The sequence below is a fragment of the Cydia pomonella genome, chromosome 9, assembly GCF_033807575.1.
Source record: "Cydia pomonella isolate Wapato2018A chromosome 9, ilCydPomo1, whole genome shotgun sequence".
Classification (NCBI taxonomy): Eukaryota; Metazoa; Arthropoda; class Insecta; order Lepidoptera; family Tortricidae; genus Cydia; species Cydia pomonella.
This window is the reverse complement of record NC_084711.1, coordinates 10,763,301-10,780,021: the sequence shown is the minus strand read 5'-3', so window position 1 is coordinate 10,780,021 and position 16,721 is coordinate 10,763,301. Positions and strand designations below refer to the sequence as shown.

Here is a 16,721-nt window from a genome sequence, read left to right as displayed (position 1 = left end):
AGTGTTGCCAGCTCGTTCCTTAACATACGTGATAAAAGCAGTAACTTCGTTATAACGACGTTTTTTCCATTTAGTATTATAGTCTGGCAAACACAAACTAGTGCCTACGCTACGCCAAATCTTGGGATTAGTTGTCAAGCGGACCCCAGGCTCCCATGAGCCGTAGCGAAATGCCGGGACAACGCGAGGAAGAAGTCTGGCAAACACAACTTGTCAGTCAATAAGAACCAGGAAAAATATACGTATCCCTTAATATTGGCTGTATGTTTGAAATGAGACAATCCTGCCTCGGCCAAATTATAATAATAAATAAAGCAGTGACCAGGGGCCTATCGCCAGTATCGAAAATATGAAAATCATTATGTGTATCTGCCTCTCTATCGCTCGAACATGCAAGAGCATTTCACTCTTGCATATTCGAGCTATAGAGAAGCAGATAACGAAATCGATTTGGACTGTTTCCGATATAATATTGATCTGTCAGGCAGGGATCGGAACCGGTTTTTTGCAAAAACTTCGAAATAACCATATTATACTCCAAATGTAAGACTCAGTTGTGTTTTCAGATAACGACTTCGTATTATTAGATTAACTAATTAGAAATGAAGTAAATAACAATAAACGAAAAAATACCGTTTACCTTCCTATATAAAAAAAATCCTGTTTCCGATCCCTGCCAAAGAATATAATACTTACTATCCCTGCTGTCAGCTGAAAATGAGGTTTTTCAACTCGTCGACTGCAACTGCGGTTTACACTTGCGGCTTGTGGCTCGGCTCACGGATCGTCTCGTAGTGAGTATTATATTCTTTGGTCTCGTGTCTCGGCCACAGCTTGTAAGCTCCTCGAGCTAATGTATACACTCTCGAGTCTCGTCTCGACTCGTCGTTCGGGTTGAGGTTCGTCTCGCGTGTCTCGGCCACAGCCCCTTCGCAAAGCTCGTCGAGTTAACTCTCCACTCGCACGCGAATGTAAATTCGCAATGATCGTTGAATTAAGATTTCGTATACCAAACTATAATTGCGGGCTCCCACTCAACTATAAGATCCATTTCGATAGGCTGTAGTCAACTATAAAAAAAATACTAACTTAAAAATAACCCGCATATGTTTGAAGGCAGAAATCCAAGACCACGTCTTCAGTCTAAATATGGTTATGATATTGGATATCCTAGGTCAACGTCGGCATTTTTTTCAAAGTGTTATGGTTATGTGTCCAAAGATATACCTATAATAAATTAACAATCCACTTAAAGAAATTGATGCCTATGTAATTGAAAAGAAAACTTTTTCACTGGCTTGTGGAGAAATGTTTGATTTCTTAACAGGATGAAAAATAATATGTTAAAAAACCTTTTAATGTGTAGCATAAGTTAATATTAAAGGTTAATATAAGTACCCACATAAATGATCTCATTTAGAATTAATCCCATATTGAACGCCTCTCTGAGGCAGGGCATAAAGAATATTAGAATAACATCTCTGTAACTCATGACCAACAATAAATATTTTGATTTATTTATTTAAAAAAAATTACCAATCACGTGCCGCCGTGCTTCCGTAGAAAAGATTAAACGGGTGCGGGGCGCGGGGCGGGAGTCGTGCGTTTTATAAATACATGTTATGTGTATTTTTACCCGACTGCCAAAGGGAGGAGGGTAATATTTTTCGAGTGTATGTATGTCTGTTTCTTCGTGGCCTCCTGTAGCCTAAACGGCTAGATGGATTTTGATGTATGAGATATCGTTAGATTCGTCTTGATCACGAGATTGTCATAGGGTTTTTTGGGGGTAACTAAAAAGTTATAAATAAAAAAAAAAATCGTGTTTTTTGTTTTTTATATTAATTTTTTTTTTGTTATAACTGTTATAAGTATCTAAAAAAAACATTTTATTTCATTAATAAAACTATATTGTTCCATATATGTTTCATTTTCATTATAAATTACCCATACTTAATTATAATTTTTTATTAACTCATTTGACCATCAAAATGCCTATTTTCGTAAAATGCCGTTAAATATACTTCCCACGGCAAATTTATAATTTAAAAACCTACGAAGGACTAAACTCAGAACATAGTCTAAATATCTCAATTCTAACAAAAAAAATGGAAAACACGTATTAAAACTCAGAAAAACACGAAATTATGAATTTTGAACATCATATAAAACATATATATTATATATATAAAACTTTCCTTTAAGTCAGTGTTTAAAAAATCAATTCTGAAAATAAGTACATTTAAGTAGCATGTTGATTACATGCGCCTCATTATTTTGATCTGTCAAAATTTGAAGCTCTGTTACGTGGTTTATATTGAAATATATAAATAGAAATTATATCATTTTCTTTTATTACAGTCTTCTTTATTTATTAACAATATAAATTATTTAAAAAGTTGACATATACTTAATACATTTCAGTACCTTTTGAAAATTGTCCTTAATAGGGGATATTACGCAAAACTCTGTTCACTCGAATATGCGATAGAGGCCAGATAACGATTAGCTTATCGGTGTTCTATCGGATACATTTCGGGGAGTGCGCACAGGAGCTGCACGACCTGATCCCACTTTCCCCTTTCCATCATCGGACATCCAGGCGTGCGGAACGAATGCACCCGTTCGTGGTAAACGTTCCATTTGTTCGCACGAAACTGTTTGCCTCCTCTTTTTTGGTACGGACGGCTAAAGAATGGAATGCGCTCCCGCCATCTGTTTTCCCTGATAAATATGACCTCGGTTTCTTTAAAGCAAGAGTCAATAGGCTACTACTGAACCGGTGACCTCCATCTTAGGCCCTGTCTTCACTTTCCATCAGGTGTGACTAGGGTCAATCGCCGATCAGTTTTTTTTTTTATAAAAAAAAAGTGATAGTGCTGCTCTCTGGCGGTAGAACATTGCAGTAATACTCCCTTGTGTACTGGCCTGTGACCATATATGGTAGTATCAACTAGAACCTGTGAGGGACATAACATACGCATTGCGCCAAATTAAAAACACGTTTTAACATTCCTCACAACATACGAAAATCAACCTAATTTAATTAATTTTATCGGTCAGTATCGGTAATTTTAAAATTTAAAAATTTAAGGTGGGGAAGTAAAAAAAATGGAACTGTGACAAGTGTGCTATACTCCTACTGAAAGTTCCATAGGAGCATCTCGTTGAATCATCTGCCGGCTCTACTATTTCATCTCTATACTTATTGTACCTCTATGCCTGTGAGCAAACTGTGAATATCAAAAGGACAGTCTTGATCAGCTCTTGATTGTGCAAGAAAAGTGACGTCAACTTCCTTTTCATACTAATTTTGCGAAATATTTTTTTGAGTTCTTAACACACTTTTCTCGAAATAGTCTTCGAATTCATTTTATATAATTAAATTTAGTCAATTGTCATGTTGAAAAAAAAACTATTTTTGTAAACAGTGACATTTAATTAGGTAGGTATATAGTTTATTGCGTTACTGTTGTTTTACAAATCATTCAGCAGCAATTTTCCTTTCGGTTCCCCTACGAGTTGGTCGTTGGCGTATACAAGTTGACCCCTTACGTACGTTTCTATCACTTTTCCTCGTAACACTCTGTTCATGTATGGGCTAATCTGTAAAAAAAAAAACATACGAAACCTTAGGAATTCGAAGAAGTCTTGCAATTCCTACATTAAATAATATAGGGAGTTATGGGTCAAAATCATGAAAGTAAGTTGATTATGAATACAATTTGTAAAGATCCGACATACCTAAAAGGCTTAACGAATCGAATAAAACGTTGCATCTTTCGACAAAAAAATTGAGATTGTCTTTAACAAATTTATTTCAGGATGACTCTAAGACAATTTAAATTCCACAAGAAAATTGGAGCCGGTTTTAATTTCTTTTGTAATTACAGACATTGATGTGCATTTGTTCGACTTGACGCACAATAAGTTTCAATGCCATGCTGTCAAAGTCAAGCGGTGCGTGAAATTAAGAACCTACTTTATTCTTGTAAAGGATGATGTCAGGCGTGACGATGAATGCAGCGTTTGGATCGAAGAAGATGAGGTCGGCGTCGAGCCCGGGCTTGAGCGCCCCCTTGCGCTCCTGGAGGCCGGCGAGGCGAGCGGGGCCCGCGGACAAGTAGTGTGAGGCCCTTGATAGACCAAAGCCTCGCGCAGACGCTTCCGTCCAGAATAATGGCAGATCTGCAAGGGAATACTTTTGATTAAAAATATGTGAGACCAACTTACCCTAATAAACAATTAAGGGTTTAGAAGACATTATTTGAATTCCATGATAGTTAAGTTACACTGTTTACTTTTTAGATAGTAGCTGTAAAAGAGAGCGGTTATATCTTTTTGATTTCTTCAACTGTTAAATAATAATGATTTTTCTACTCGTCGAATGGTTGAATTAAGACTTCGTATACCAAACTGAAATCGCATACTTGTCACTATGGGATCCCGACTCAACTAATATATTCATACCGATACGCTATTTAGTCAACTATAATAAATTTGACCAATCAAGTGCCGCCGCGGTCAAGAAGACGAAACAAAATGTAACACAAATTAATTATTTATGTTAGTTTGTATAATAGAAACAATTGCTTCATAGGTTAGATACTCTCACGCGCATGTGACACACTTAAAATAGCTATATCCATGGACTACGAAGACCGCTTAGCGTTTCATGTTAGGCTCCATTGACGACTGTGGCCACAATCGAGAAATAAAACTGTCAAAAAATTTATTTAGCAAGGAAACAAGTACCAGAGCGCCTCATGACTTACGAGACGGTGTCGTTGATCAGCCGGTCGGGCGCGTACCGCGCGTATGGAGGTATCGCGTCGCGGCTGCTCGCGTATTTTAGCTCTAAGTAAGGTTCAACCGAGATCGCTTTTATTGACTCGGCCGAGAACGAGACCGAGATTCAATGGGATTCTCGGCCGAGACCGAGACCGAGACCGAGAATTTATAAAATAGACGAAAGAACACGTTTTTTACAATTTTACACTACAAATGTTTGAATAATCGAAATTCCACGATTTATCAAAAAAAAGTTATCATAATGAATTCATAGCGCTATTACATAGTATTTTTAGGGTTCCGTAGCCAAAATGGCAAAAACGGAACCCTTATAGTTTTGTCATGTCCGTCTGTATGTCTGTCCGAATGTCACAGCCATTTTACTCGAAAACTATACGATATATTTAATAACGAAATTTGGATGGTAGGTAGGTGTATTATGTAAGTAAGTTGCTACTTAGGTAGTTTATAATATAAATAATAAAACAATATTTTCAAGGTAGGCTCCATCCATACAGTAATATTCTCTAATGATAGGTTAAAATTAACATAAAGGTTGCTAACAATGTTTTTTTAACTAAGAAAATACCCCTCTAACTTTGAACCGGGAGGGCAAAATGATTAAAAATAACTAAAAAATTAAGCTTGTTAAATACTTTTTCATGATTTTTTTTTCTGAATATGTTCAGTAAAGCCATTTAAGAGGTATTAAAAAAACTGATCTTATTAAAAGGACTTAAGTGCCAGGAACATACGCTCTATTGCTTGTATGTCTTTTTGTATCGTATGAAGGTACGGAAGCCTCCATAATGCGGTCCAACACGCATTTGGCCGGTTTTTCAATACGGATGTGCTTAAAAAGTGGTACAATAACAATAATCAAAATTGAACAGTTCTAATACTTATATTGTAACCCAAATAAAAACCGGCCAAGAGCATGTCAGGCCACGCTCAGTGTAGGGTTCCGTAGTTACTCTTCCGTCACAATAAGCTAAACTGGAGCTTAAAGTATAGTAAATTGTTAACCAAGGGATGAAACGGTACCTTTCACCTGAGTTAAATAAATAGGCAAATTTGCATAATCAGTACCTAATTAAAATAAGTCTTTTTACTATGAAGGGAAAACTTTTTGCGATAACTCAAAAATAGCTAAACTGATCATGTCCGCTATAGTTTTCATTTAATGTCTTTCTTAAGCTCTACTTCCACGATTTTTTTCATATTTTTTGGACCTATGGTTCAAAAGTTAGAGGGGGGGGGGACACATTTTTTTTTTCTTTCGGAACGATTATCTCCGAATATATTCACTTTATCAAAAAATGTTTCTTGAAAACCCCTATTAGTTTTGAAAGACCTTTCCAACGATACCCCACACTCTAGGGTTGAAGCGAAAAAAAAAAATTCACCCCCACTTTACGTGTAGGGGAGGTACCCTAAAAAAAATTAAATTTTTAGATTTTATTGTACGACTTTGTCGGCTTTATTAATTTATATATCCATGCCAAATTTCAGCTTTCTAGCACTAACGACCACGGAGCAAAGCCTCGGACAGACAGACAGACAGACAGACAGACAGACAGACAGACAGACAGACAGACGGACATGGCGAAACTATAAGGGTTCCGTTTTATGCCATTTGGCTACGGAACCCTAAAAATGGCTGTGACAGACGGACAAGATGAAATTATAAGGGTCCATTTTTGCAATTTTGGCTACGGAACCCTAAAAAGGTAATCTTTCAGCGTTATGGCCTGTTAAATTGTGACAACGCTCTTCGTATAACTGGCCAACCTTGCAAAAAAGTTGTTCGCTGGCCACATAAGTCACATCAAATGAAAATCAACCTATAACCCAACGACCATCACACCGCGACTTTCGTCAAGATTACATAGAATAGTATTCGCAAAGCTCGCATGAAATTATGTCCAATATTCCACCAGTAATCCGCCACAGGTATAGTTTTGTACTTACCTACTGCTTTACTTTTTCCCGTAAATACAAATGCATATATTAAGTATCAAAATATCCATCTTCCACCCAAATCAAGTTAATTTAAGTTACATCTCAATAACAAATATACACTTATTTATTATCTCTTCCACAATAATAACACCCACAAAACGAAAAGAACCAAATGAAAAAGTCATTACTTGCAACCGCGCCTATCCGATTCCAACACCTAGTATTTGATAAGTAATTGGCTTAAAATGTGGGTACGAAACCAATCAAAATCACAAAAACGTCACACCAACCGGGCGATGCAACCAACGGGTGAATAAGAAACGGGCGCTCGTGTGCGGTAAATTCAAATCCACCAATGATAACTCATTGCCTATCTAGCCGAGAATGCCGAGGCCGAGACCGAGACCGAGACCGAGATATCGGCCGGACCTTAGCTACTTTTGGTTTGTTTACTATACGATTTTACTAGTAGATATAAAGTATTATTTATGTTGACTCGTAGAAACAGTATTATTATATACAATAGTGCATGATATACTCGTAATCAAGCTTTTCAATCTCGTACCTCGGTACTCGACTGAAAAGCTCTCCATTATATCACGATTGTATAAAATAATATTATATAAACTTACCAAACTGCAACGAGGCTACTCCACCCCAGGCCGTCATAAAGTCTGATCCTTTTAGTTCAGCAACACTCGGGGAGTGATCGGAAGCAATTAAATCCAGTCTATCGTCTTTAATATACTTCCACAATTTTTCCTAAAAATTGAAACATAATTAATTATACAGTTCTCGCAACTCGTACAGTCAACCACGCTTTCTGGATCACGTATCGCAAAGACACATGAATGGCGTGAGGAATATCGATTCAGCCATATTGTCAGTGCACATGTGTGCCACAAGTCAGGTGCATAGGTAGACAACGTAGGTAGACGCCCGCCATACTTATTGTCAGTGTGTGTGCTACAAATCAGGTGCATAGGTAGGTAAGTGGTGCGTTGAAACGCTTTTTCAAATAAACATAAAGCTGGTTGCCAATTCTAACATACATTTTGATATCTAAATGATGTAACTTTGCTATCATTTATTTATTTATTTAATCTTTATTTCACAATACATGAAGGTACAAATGGCGGACTTAATGCCTCAAGGCATTCTCTACCAGTCAACCAATCATTCGCGTGTGCATTTCGCTCGTACTTGTTTGTATTTGTATTGGCGTGAGCGAGACGTACAGGCGAATAACAAGGAAATGAAATCATTTAGATATCAAAATGTAAGTTCTAATTGGCCTCTTGTTCATTTTTTAGCAGTCTCCCATCCACAATCCATTGGCAAAGCGTCGGCAGTAGTACCTTGTTAGTATTATTTCTAATGGGTGGTGCGCACTTGAACTCTGTCCTTCCTGGAGGCACGTCTTCCGCGTTGAGCGTGAGGTAATGGTTGCAGGTCTCGGCCGTGACACCAGCGCGCCAGCCACGATGACCGGCCAGCACCCGCGCCGCCCGCGCCTCCTCCAGGATCGGGACTACGCCCTCCGCCGACACGTGCACCACATGGACATGGACACTGTCAAGACTTACTTATTAGTTGATTGTAATACAAGTATGAAACTAAACAATCAATGCTATGTGCGCTAAATGTTGCCGCGTCTTAGTCTACGCCGCTTTCTACGGGAGTCTGTTTTACCCATCGACTTATTTACTGAGGACGCTTCACTTCACGTTAGTCGTCTTTATTCGCAAACTCAAAAACGATCCAAGTCCGAAAGCCCAAAACTTTCCCGTTCCGCGTTCCCGTGCAAAGCCGAAGGCCAGAGTTCGAAAAGTAGAGCTTGGAATCCAAATAAAGTCCAAATGCACGCGAGGCAGAATTTTCTGCATGGGGTGCCAAAAGACGAGCTTCAGAAGAGCTAAACTTGGACAAGAAAAAATGGCTGTATTTTTAAAAACAAGGCCAAAGACTAAGGTCTGCAAAGAACTGATGACCCGGAGCGTCGAATCCGAGCTTCCGTCCGAGGCCAAAGGCAAGCTTGCATATTCGAACGATAGAGGAGATAACAAAATTATTTTTTTTGCGTTTCGCTTTCGCGGTATGTTCTTGTAAACAAACCGTCTTGAGTCTTGATGCTTCAATGTCATATTTATTCGCAACAAATTATCTGTGAAAACTTGTCAAAAAACTGTATGTACTAGTTACTCTATGATTTAGGATGTGCGCTAGAGCTGCACTCTCGTGACAGAACATTGCATTAATACTCCCTATTAAATCAGCTCTCATGCTGCTCGGTTTTTGGCCTCGCTTGGAAGTGGAACTCTAACTTTTGAACCATGGGTCTAAAAACATCTTAATAAATACTTTCAATTAAAACTATATCGAATTTGATCGGCTCATCCATTTTTGAGTTGTTGCAAAAAATCTCCTCTTCTTAGTAAAAAGACGTACAAAGCGCTGCAAAGGTACTCCCTTATGCTTCTAATGTACATGATACTTGCTAATAGAGTCTGTGCGTAAAGAGAAGAGTCGTGGAATGTATGGGGCCCAATACATTCCACGATTCTTCTCTTGCCCCCGTTGACGCAGCGGCTTACGTGAGCGAATAACTCGCGAACGCGAAGCGCATTCGCGTTCGCAACCAGATCGCCCAATAGGTATCAAAGGATTGATTCACCCGCGCCGCGCCGCGCCGCTTCGCGTTCGCGAGTTATTCGCTCACGTAAGCCGCTGCGTTAGTCTATGCTAACAGAATGCTAACTAACTGCATGCTCTCAGCCAATTCTTTTATTATTTCAGTGTGCTACGAATCTACGAGTGCTACGCCGTAGCCCGTGGCTTTATGTTGTTACATTTTTCGTAGACGCACATTGCAGCATTGGTGTCATGCGCAATAGAAGGATTTTGTAGGCTCATTTTCAGAAAGGAAAGTGTCATTTTCAGTAGGACCCACAAATGGCATTAAAGGTCTCATCTCAATGTCATTATTTAGAGAGCAGCGACAGAATAACCACACAGACACACAGGTATAAAAATCATTGAGTGCTACGTCTAAACACGCCATTATTGTAGATACCAACTCAGTCTTAGGTATGAAACTGGCAATCAATTTGACAGCATCGATTTCCATTTGATCGGGACGTGACGCCAGATACGTGCTGTACAACTCAGGATCTGCAATTGGAAGAAAGATATTACTTACATAATACATTGTTTTTTTATTATTATACGACATTATTTATTATTTATTCTTGCTTTTGACGCTGTTTGCAGCGTACAGTGGCACATTTTGTAGATGGTGACGCTGCAGATAGGTACCTATATACGCAGCATATGCGTCCGTAGGATACCAATGACTAACACGCCATTGTTTTTACCCTGACAAGACAATAAGTACTTATAGTTCTGGTAATAGACACTCACCGCATTCACTGCAATCTGTTGTTCCATTCAGTTGTACTTCAGCGTGAAACTGAAATCAAAATATATTGAATTATGTACCTATTGAGTTATCGAACGAGCGAGCGAAGCGAAGCTAAGTTCTTACATTCAACTTGGAACACACGACTGACTAGGTGCATTTTTTTAACTGAGCTATCAGAGGATAGTTTGTTACGCAATAATTTTAGTATTTTTTATATTACGCCATTATATTTTATTCATTAAATACAATTATATGCAGGCTCGTTCAAGGGATTTTGGAGCTACAAGAACTTAGAAGGCCAAAAGGCTATTTGTGAGGTATTCTGGTCATCTTCTTTGCAAGAAATTATATGGTCGAGTTTGGTATAAAATGAAAGCGCTCGGTTTACACATTTATAATTTTGTAATTACATTTACCATATTTAAAATACTTAAACGTAATAAACTAAAAAACACCCAACTTGTCAGTGGAAAAAGGCGCGAATTTCTTATTTTCTATAGGACTTTCTACTGACGGAAATGACTTGGCGGACTATATTTGATATTTGACAAAAAACATTACGGCTTATCACAGAAACAGTTTATTTTTAATCTCTATAGTGACTTAAACCTGTCAGTTAAGGGCTCCACAGACATTGCAACAAATCGAACGAGGTTTACGATCCATTGCAGACAACAAATTTAATCGCTTTAGGTAAATCGTTTTTAGCAAGCCGCGAGTTCTCATTTCCGGGCGAACTACTAGTACTACTATTATAGATCACAGACATGTGTGAAAGGTGTCCATCTTAAAGGGTGGCAACGCACTTACAATGCCTCTGATGTCGCGGGTGTCCATGGGTGACGGTAATTGCGTACCATCGCGCGATTCGTCTATTCGTTTGCCTCCGAAGTACATCATAAAAACTGTTTTCTATTTCCAATAATACCGACAAGGGAGAAATACCTACTCACAAGGGAACAATAACATCGTGTAGTATGAAAAGGTATTGTGCAGGGATCTAGCTGCTTATTATAATTAAGAGATTGTGAAGTATATACTCGTATACATAGGCGTGAGATACCGCTAAAACAGTACCGGTACCATTAAAGGACACTGAACACACTATTCAATTCATAAAGAAATACCTACCCACAAGAGAACAATAACATCGTGTAGTATGAAAAGGTATTGTGCAGGGATCTAGCTGCTTATTTTAATTAAGAAATTGTGAAGTATATACTCGTATACATAGGCGTGAGATACTTACCGCTAAAACAGTACCGGTACCATTAAGGACACTGAACACACTATTCAATTCATAAAGAAATACCTACCCACAAGGGAACAATAACATCGTGTAGTATGAAAAGGTATTGTGCAGGGATCTAGCTGCTTATTTTAATTAAGAAATTGTGAAGTATATACTCGTATACATAGGCGTGAGATACCGCTAAAACAGTACCGGTACCATTAAAGGACACTGAACACACTATTCAATTCATAAAGAAATACCTACCCACAAGGGAACAATAACATCGTGTAGTATGAAAAGGTATTGTGCAGGGATCTAGCTGCTTATTTTAATTAAGAAATTGTGAAGTATATACTCGTATACATAGGCGTGAGATACTTACCGCTAAAACAGTACCGGTACCATTAAGGACACTGAACACACTATTCAATTCATCAGGAGTAATATTGGGAAACTCAGAGACACCACTGTCTATCAGATAACATTTAAATCCCACCACGCCTGCCTTTATCATGTCAAGCAACTCCATCTGTAAGATTATGCGAATAAATAATGGCAATCGATAATAATTACATGCACCTTGGTATCAGAGTCAAGCACGATACCTGTTGCAGCCATTAATTCGTAGATAACATAATACAGCAGATTAGTCAGTTCAACACAAAAACAGGAAAACTTATTGTTATCATTAATTCTTAACATCACGGAACAATGGTGTTTCGGACTTTTGGGAGGCGCGTAGGGGCCCTTTTGACGCTTTAATGAGATGTAAAGGATACAATACAACAACTAACGTTAGTGTGAATATGCCGAAATTATAAATAGATGGGGAACTTCATTTTTTTTCTAAAATATGAAGTAGGTAGTCATAATTAATTTATATCTCTAGTCAGACGGTTGGCTGGTAGGGAATGTTTCAAAACTGTCCATTTTACGATATTGATACAATCTTCTTCTTCCTCGCGTTGTCCCGGCATTTTGCCGCGGCTCATGGGAGCCTGGGATCCCCTTGACAACTAATCCCAAAATTTGGCGTAGGCACTACTTTTTACGAAAGCAACTGCCACCTGACCTTCCAACCCAGAGGGTAAACTAGGCCTAGTTGGGATTATTCCGGTTTACTCACGATGTTTTCCTTCATCGAAAAGCGACTGGTATATATCAAATGATATTTCGTACATATGCTTCGAAAAATTCATTGATACGACCCGGGTTTGAACCCGCGACCTCTGGATTGCAAGTCGCACGCTCTTACCGCTAGGCCACCAGCGCTTCGACGATTTTGATACAATAAAATAAATATAAAGTACTTCATTCCCAGGAATAACTCCACCCCAAAATCCAACATCCACGTAAACCTCCTCCTTTGCCATATCTTTTTTGATTCTCAAGTTATCCAGTGTTGTGGTTGGCGGTATGGAGTTTCTGTAATAAATGAAAATAGTTGTCTGTGATATCACTTCGACACCAATTCGACAAGTATACCGTTAATTTTTTCGGCATGCGAGAATGCAGCTTACACGCTAAGGGTTGGTTTACTATACTACAGACAGGCAGTAGAGTTGGCGAGACACGATATTCCATAACTAAATAAGATGTAAACAACGTAAACAAGAAGAAATCTCACAATGGCATGTCAACGATTGTGGTGACTCCGCCGGCTGCCGCGGCCTGCGTGGCGGTCACGTAGCCCTCCCAGGAGGTCCGGCCTGGTTCATTGACGTGGACATGCGAGTCTACCACTCCTGCCATCAGCGCCAGCTCTCCTCCATCTATCACCTAATTAAAAACCGTTATATAATGTGCGTTTAAAAGCTAATCATAGTCAATAATCATATCAAATGAAATATTTTTTTACTATTGATTGAAGCCCATGCTAATAAAATTTAAGGAAATATCAAAACTACTATCAAAAGGGTTAAGTTCCCATAATCAACCCATTTAAGATGCGATGTATCGAGTCAAAGCACAGAAAGGTAAATGGAAAAGTATTTTAAATTTTGATATTCGAGGGATTATTTGGTATCAATTTCTGTATCTAGTCAAAGTCTAGACAACTACCGTAAAACGTGCCCACTTTTCTCCACAATTCGAAATTTTATTTTATTTTTTAAATTATTGCCGCGCCAAAATGTTGATACCTATACAGGATGGAAAAAATATGAGAACTCCCAGGAAACTACATATCTTAAAACGTTAAGATAGCTGAAGTTGCTGAAAGGAGGCATTCTTTTATTTTTCAAAATAAGAAGAAAGAACCTTTTGTATTTTGATGGAAATGGAAAAATATATGGATCGGTATGAAAAACGTACGCACATTTTACAGTACCTATTAATAAAATTTGGTTTTATAACTGTCTTGATAAAAGTAATTACTTATCTTCTTTGGATTATTTGCAGTAAAACACCTAAGAGTTGATAAGGCAATCAAGTATCTACTTAAATACGTTTTGGCTTAATGTAAGTGTTATTTTATATACTGGGTGTCCAAATGAATGGATAAAGTGTTATTTTATATACTGGGTGCCCAGTAACTAATGGATAACCTTCTAACCACCGACAGGCACCTTAGGCTGGTCTAGAAAATGCACTTATAGGTCTTGTAAAAGTATCCTGGTTTTCGAGATAATCGAACTTTTCTCTCTTTTTTAATAGCTCAAGTGCTAGTTATTAAAAAAATATATTAAACTTAACTTGAATCATCATTTAGTCCATATCTTTATTTGTAGTGATGTAGTTAAATAGCATGTTTTATACCATTTTAGAATCAGCATCAGATAAACTATTTTTTTGAAAGTTGGTCACACTAGTCTCCATACACTTTTATTCATCATAAACGATTAAAAAATATTTTTTTCTTGGTACTTTCTTCAACATTAATGACCGACTACAGGCCACAAATTAAAAGATTTCTCGTCTTGTTTTTTGCTTAATATTGATTTTTATGGACGTGTGTTAGAGCTTTAAAAGTGATTTTTAATTCTGTGAACTTCTTTCTAATGCTATAAAAAACGAACTGATTGATTCAAAAATGGTATAACACATGCTATTTACATCTTAATCTTTACAAACAAAGATATGACCTAGATGGTGAATGAAGTTAAGTAAGTAGACAGAAAAGTTCGATTATATCGAAAACCACGAAACTTTTACTAGACCTAAAAGTGCATTTTCTGGAACAGCCTAAAGGTGCCCTATCGATAGTTAGAAGGTTATCTGGGCTGTTACTAGGCACCCAGATTTTATGTCATTTGTAATAATAGGTTCTAAATAAATTGAAGTTATAAGTAATTACCTCAAAGCTGTTCCCAAATTCGGATAGGAGCGAATTCACGGACGTCCTCGTGAGTACGCCTTCTATGATTCCCGCCTCATTGACTAACACTCCACCGTCGAACTCTGCTGCCTCGGTTACCACTCGCCGGCTCAGAAACAACTGCTTGTTTTGCTTGCGAGGAACTAAATTTATTTCCCGACATAATATTGTACCTACAGTGCAACATGATTTTAATTTACTATAATCTTTACATTTAAGGAAAACCTTGTGTAACTTAAACACTTACCTAACAATGCAATTTGCGTTACGCAATAAAGAAACTTCATAATTACTAATTAATGTTAGTCTTAAGACGTTGCAGCGATGCTACGACTTGTTCTAAACTGATAAGATCTGCCAAACAGCAAGACAATTATATTGATCAATTGTGTCACTAAACTCACTGCAGTATACCTACTGCGGATCGCATGTACCCATGCTGATCAAATAAGTAGTAAATGCGTCCGGGTAATAAAGAAAAGATAATCAAATGTATTAAACTTGTTTTTCACTTCTCATACTCGTAAAATTTATATAAGTCGCGTATAAGCGACATAGGTAAAATTTATTATTATGCTCTAGAGCATAAAGTAAAACTATCTATTACGACTTATATTCACTTGGTAATAAAGTTCAAAATCTGCCATACAAACCGCCAGCTCTGCCGGTGCGTCCCCGACCGGCGCGCTCCCGACCAGCCCGAGTATGATTTTCTTTAGTCTTGTCTTCAAAATATTAAAAAAATATATTTTTTTGTAAATTTTCCTCGCAATCGAAGTGAAAAGCAGAGTGTATAACTCAGGCATAAATATCCAGTTTTATCCTCAACTATATTGGTTTATTTGGCAATAAATTGCCTCGGGTAAATATGGATCGCTTTATGCCCTTGTTGTACATTCTACTATTGTTAGTGGGAAGTGTGGAGCTTCTATGCTATGTTATAGCTATGGAGCTTCGTACGTACACTTTCTAGATATACATTAGAGCAGTGGGTGAAACGGAAACAATTTCCAACATTCGAAAATATACTCCAGTCATTTTACGCACAAAAATATGGCGAATTGAAATAGTTATTTGTGCAACAAGAGAGGAAAGTTAGTTTTTCTTGCCAGTGTTGATATATTTCGCTTACTCAAAAACACGAGATGTAAAATAACTTTGCTCTCGTGTGATACATACAACTTTTCACCTCAGTAATGAGAACATATTAAAGGTTAAAAAAAACATCAAGTTATTTTTTTATTCCTGTATTCATGACCTTCACTAAATTAAAAAGCTACTTTGTCTCACTCCCTGGAGTGAGGAAAGTCGTACTTTCGTCACTCCTGCTTGTTCGAGCTGCTGAGGTGAAAACAATTTATATTAGCTGAGCTGATGTTTCATATCCATATTATATTCAGCGCTAATCACGCCACGTCGCGCGTCGTCGTATTGTTTCTACGAAGCATTTTCGCTACATGCCGAAAAATTCATTATATCGGCTACGACGTAGCGCAACGACCGTAGTTCAGCGGTGATTGTGTTACAGATAGATAGTATTATATACGAACTAGAAAATACAACAAAATATCGTTTTCACATCACCTATTCGAAAAAGAACTTTTGATTTCCTGCTAAGTGGGATCAAACTGGTACTTTTCTTTCCTATTAAGAGGGATCAAATTGACACTTTTGCCGAATTTGACCAAAACTCATATAACATTTTTTGCTCCTTATGTATGACCTCAGGAATGTGTGGTTAAAATTTGTCGGGTCTCCCCAGCACACGGTGTATATGCTTTCCGGTACAAGTATGTATGTACCTATTACAAATGTTTTTTTTCTGTAGGAGTTTTATGAAAATATATTTTCTATGTCGTTTAATAAGCATCTATACAAAATACTAATTGTTACTATTTGTGGCTTTCCATCAAAGAAGCCTTATGTACTTACATATGCGCATGGAGCATAAGGTACACCGGGACATGTAGGTTTAGGTTTAAAGATCATTTATTCCC

The 16,721-nt window shown here is 37.7% G+C and overlaps 1 protein-coding gene across 1 annotated transcript; it reads right to left on the bottom strand.

Moving 5' to 3' along the window:
- Positions 1–3,418: 3,418 nt before the first annotated feature.
- On the bottom strand, positions 3,419–15,097 carry LOC133521340 (allantoinase-like). Its single transcript, XM_061856250.1, has 11 exons — positions 14,972–15,097; positions 14,704–14,897; positions 13,036–13,187; positions 12,719–12,833; positions 11,791–11,937; positions 10,174–10,222; positions 9,831–9,924; positions 8,112–8,325; positions 7,386–7,515; positions 3,983–4,188; positions 3,419–3,606 (listed from the first exon to the last, which is right to left on the bottom strand). The coding sequence occupies exons 1-11, from the start codon at positions 15,009–15,011 to the stop codon at positions 3,478–3,480; spliced, it is 1,470 nt and encodes a 489-aa protein (XP_061712234.1). The 5' UTR covers positions 15,012–15,097; the 3' UTR covers positions 3,419–3,477.
- Between the last annotated feature and the right edge of the window lie 1,624 nt (positions 15,098–16,721).